Below are 4,599 nucleotides of genomic sequence, written 5' to 3'. Positions count from 1 at the left end.
AGTAAAATTAAAACCATGTTAAGAAATAAACAGTGTTTAAGTTCTAATGGGAACGGTGCAAACTGCAAAGATAATAGTTGGTTAAAACTCACTGAGCCTCGGCGACCGTATGGGATAATCGCTTCATCGGCGGACATCGCCGATGCCGTGCCGTGCCCATAGATATATATACGGGTCTAGATACCCTACTGAATCGGGGAAAATACGGAGATGACAGCTAGCAGTCGACGCGATTTTCCCGGGGGAAGATACCTAGTGCGCCATCTATCGCTGAATTTTGAAAGCTAAAAAATTCGATAAATAACTTTTGCCAGCGGGCGTGCTGATGCTTTGCAATAACAGCTGATATTTAAAGAGATTTAAGCGAATGTTTGTTCAAAGTAAAACTATTTCCTAATCTGAAGGGGAGGTCCTCTTATTCTGTTCGTAAGCAAATCATTTTGTAAATAAGAACAACTGTTAACCATCTTTAATGCCTTATTTCACTAACATTTCATTAAAAACACTACTTCTTTTACATAAAAACTATTTATTTCACTTAAGAACATAATTACACGTATAAAGGAGATCAGAAATACGTAAAGCTATTTGAAAAGTTAAGCCTAATTTGAATTTCCCGCGCTTTCCATATTCGAATTTTTCGTTTTTTTGTTTCTTGAAACTCTCAATAGATGGCGTTTGGATCTAATTCCCCCGCCGTAAAGCGTCGACTGCTAGTTCTCACCTCCGCATTTTTTAAAGGGCCTAACAGAGGGGAAGTGTATCTAGACCCGTATATATATCTATGGCCGTGCCCGGCCCCGAAAGCTCCGCGTATAACACGCTCGTAAGCCTTAGCGCCCAATTTGGTCTGTAGAATATTATAAACTACCCCAATTTTACGTCTATCAATTGAATTCGATAAAATTTCACCTAGGAAGTTCAATTTATACTTTCACAACCATTAATACAACACTGTTTTATAAAAATAAACTCGAATGCCTAACTAGTAAGGTAAAAGTAATGGTTACATAAATACGACTACGCGAAAGTAGATCTCCGCCGCGGCATAAGACCAACTCTTCCCGTCGCTCTGTAAGGGGGACGGAAATCTTGAATCGACTATGGGGGAACTCATTTTTCACGTTGCGGTTTAGGCTTCTCGTTCTTCACTTTCTGGTTATCTATGCGCTTTTGGTTAGGCTTATTTAGTTTCTGAAATGGATTTGAATTTTTGCTTGATTTAATTGCGACTTTTAGTGTGGGGGCCGTATTTTTATATTTTACCCCACTCTTTTGTGCCGAAAAGTGCGGAAACGGTCACTAATTTACCCCGAAAAGCCGAAGGCGAAGCCAGAAGTCATTTGGGATGTTTTAGCAGACGACGCATGGGAGATTTCTACTATTTTAGAATTTGGGGTAATTCGGCAAAAGTTCGGCAAAAATAATTTCGGGGTAAAATAGTGTTGCCCGTGTCGTTGTCATAAAGCCCCTTCAAGGGCAAGGTAATTTCGATTATTTAAATAATATCAAAATATTAATCTAGTTCTTCATGACTAACGAACAGTTCAATATTTGTCCTGTCTCTTTGATTGACTACTTACATATGGGGTTAGGTCTTGGACAATTCTTGCTGGTCATTATCATTTCTATTTGAAACAGACTAGTGACAGGGTCACGCACGCCACTACTACAATACTGAGGTTAATATCGCACTGTTGTTTCTTGGAATGCCCTCCCTGATTCTGTCACATCAGCCCTTATTGTCTGACAATTTAAATTGTTACTATGATGCCAACTCAATTTTTAATTTATTCATTTAATTATTTAACTCGCTTAATTGATTATTATAATAACCCTATGCTTGGCTTGTTTCCTAGCAAAGCTGTATGGCACAGTGTCCCTAGCTTACACTGGCTCGGGAACAAAAAAAAACTGAATTAATAGGGACTTGGCAATTCGGGCTTAACTAGCGCCATTATGGTATGTTTTTTTAACAGAATGAAAGCTATATAAGCTCCTCCTCCTGGTATGTTTTTAGCACTAATGGGAGGTAGCCTGACGTTGCATGACGTAGTACTGCCAAGTCCCTATCGGACCCCTCTGTTTGCAAATCCTTTGGTGAGCTCGAATGACAACAGGGACTTGGCAGTACTACGTCATGCAACGTCAAGCTACCTTCCACTAGTGCTAAAAAACATACCAGGAGGAGGGGCTTATGTAGCTTTCATTCTGTTAAAAAAACATACCATAATGGCGCTGGGGGCGGAGTTAAGCCCGAATTGCCAAGTCCCTACTGTCGTATGATATTCTCATTTTTGCATGAATAGCCATCTCATTTCAGCACTTAAAGAACATTATGAAGTCTTTTTGTAAGACATTTATGTTATTTCACCTTGAATAATAATCTCGCTCAATGTCCACAATCAATTCATATATGAATGAAAACATTAAGCCCTAGTGCGGAAGGAATTTAAAGAAACATGTCGCGACTCAATGATAAGCGTCCATTCAAATGCGACCTTTGTGATTATCATACCCAATTTCGGACGAATTTAAAGTCACACGTCTTGACTCACAGTGATCAGCGTCCTTTCAAATGCGACATTTGTGATTACTGCACCCGATTTCGAACTAATTTAAAGCAGCATGTCTCTACTCACGGTGATGAGCATTCATTCAAATGCGACATTTGCAATTACCGTGGCCGAACTCGCCAGAATTTAAAGCAGCATGTCACGTCTCACAGTGATGAGCGTCCATTCAAATGCGATATTTGCGATTACCGTGGCCGAACTCGCAAGAATTTAAAGCAGCATGTCACGTCTCACAGTGATGAGCGTCCATTCAAATGCGATATTTGCAATTACCGTGGCCGAACTCGCCAGAAGTTAAAGCTGCATGTCACTTTTCACAGTGATGAGCGTCCATTCAAATGCGATATTTGCGATTACTGCACCCAACTTCAAGGGAATTTAAAGAGGCATGTCACGTCTCACAGTGATGAGCGTCCATTCAAATGCGACATTTGCAATTACCGTGGCCGAACTCGCCAGAATTTAAAGCTGCATGTCATGTCTCACAGTGATGAGCGTCCATTCAAATGCGATATTTGCAATTACCGTGGCCGAACTCGCCAGAATTTAAAGCTGCATGTCATGTCTCACAGTGATGAACGTCCATTCAAATGCGATATTTGCAATTACCGTGGCCGAAGTCGCCAGAATTTAAAGCTGCATGTCATGTCTCACAGTGATGAGCGTCCATTCAAATGCGATATTTGCAATTACCGTGGCCGAACTCGCCAGATTTTAAAGCAGCATGTCAAGTCTCACAGTGATGAGCGTCCATTCAAATGCGACACTTGCGATTACTGCACCCAAATTCAAGGGAATTTAAAGAGGCATGTCAAGTCTCACAGTGATAAGCGTCCATTCAAATGCGATACTTGCGATTATAGTGCCCGAACCCGCATAGCTTTGAAGAAACATGGCTTGATTCACAGTGATGAGCGTCCGTTTAAATGCGATATTTGCGAATATTCTACCCGAAGGAAAGGAGATTTAAAGGAACATGTTGCGGCTCACATTGGTGCGCGTCCGTTCAAGTGTACGTTTTGTAATTTCGCAGCCAAATTAAAGCGGGTTTTAAGAGCTCACATTGTTAGACTTCATCCATCAAAATATGGAATTGAAAGAAAAATGAACTCTGTCTCGTCAAAACGGAAAAACAAATACAATCAGTCAAAGTTTATTCGAAAATGCCGATTTTGTGGAAATGTTTTCAATCGTCGAGAGTCTTTAATTTCCCACGAAAATATTTGTCGAAGCAGCAAGGGTGAACTTATTTCTCCCAAAGACAATGCTAAAAAACCAAATCAGGAAAACATTGAATCGAATTTACCAGATTCTAAAGAAGTTCGGTCTGAAAGTAGATCAACTGATGTCGCAGACTTTGTGTTCCCATTAAAACTCAAATCGGACGACAAACAAGGAAGTTCGCAGCCAAAAAGAAGTGTGCCAAATATAAACCATGATTCCCTTGATGAAAGTGATCAGTCAAAAGAAGTCGAAATACATTCTGAATCAGATCCCGATGAACCCAGAAAAACGAGAGAGTCTAATTGTACTCATTCAGAACATATCCGTTCTAACTTCAACCAAGGGATTTCTTTGAATACTTGGCCAACCTTAACCGCTGATGAAATTAAGAAAGAACTAGAACCTTTATCGAATGATAATTTCAGTTCAGAGTTTCACATAAATTGTGTCAAATTGGAAAACGAAGCTGCAATGCCTCTTCCAGCTAAAAATCAGTTTGCCAACAAACGGTGTGCTATAGTTTTGACGAAATTGGAAGATCTGGATGAATATCATGGATGCTATTACATCAGAATGAAAGAAGCACCTAATCTTTACGAGGTGGTTAAAGTTATTTTGAATCCCGTCATTTAATCCATTTTGATCTACTAGTGTGACTAAGAAGTCTTATGTCTCTTTTCCAACTGAAAAAAATCGCCGCAATGACAGTGCTATCATTTTATTTCAACAGCACGCCCATGTTTCTTACTTTGTTTTCAAATAAAATTACTCAATCTGAGTTAATACGTTCAAAACTTTC

The 4,599-nt window shown here is 39.7% G+C and overlaps 1 protein-coding gene across 5 annotated transcripts; it reads left to right on the top strand.

The window, feature by feature from the left end:
• Nucleotides 1–1,387: 1,387 nt before the first annotated feature.
• Nucleotides 1,388–4,599, top strand: LOC149712100 (uncharacterized). 5 transcript variants are annotated; one of them, XM_089860680.1, is made up of 3 exons: nucleotides 1,426–1,484; nucleotides 1,596–1,682; nucleotides 2,310–4,599. In XM_089860680.1, the coding sequence occupies exon 3, from the start codon at nucleotides 2,463–2,465 to the stop codon at nucleotides 4,431–4,433; it is 1,971 nt and encodes a 656-aa protein (XP_089716806.1). In that variant the 5' UTR covers nucleotides 1,426–1,484; nucleotides 1,596–1,682; nucleotides 2,310–2,462; the 3' UTR covers nucleotides 4,434–4,599. The 5 variants fall into 5 exon arrangements, with proteins under 5 accessions (XP_089716807.1, XP_089716806.1, XP_089716810.1 ...); XM_089860684.1 differs by having other exon boundaries at nucleotides 1,429–1,682; nucleotides 2,310–2,351; nucleotides 2,435–4,599; XM_089860682.1 differs by having other exon boundaries at nucleotides 1,440–1,484; nucleotides 2,324–4,599.

The sequence above is a fragment of the Phalangium opilio genome, unplaced genomic scaffold, assembly GCF_054372755.1.
Source record: "Phalangium opilio isolate 3A_F unplaced genomic scaffold, DU_Popi_V2 ptg000011l_1, whole genome shotgun sequence".
Classification (NCBI taxonomy): domain Eukaryota; kingdom Metazoa; phylum Arthropoda; class Arachnida; order Opiliones; family Phalangiidae; genus Phalangium; species Phalangium opilio.
The sequence above is the reverse complement of the archived record's forward strand: the minus strand, read 5'-3'. Positions and strand labels throughout refer to the sequence as shown.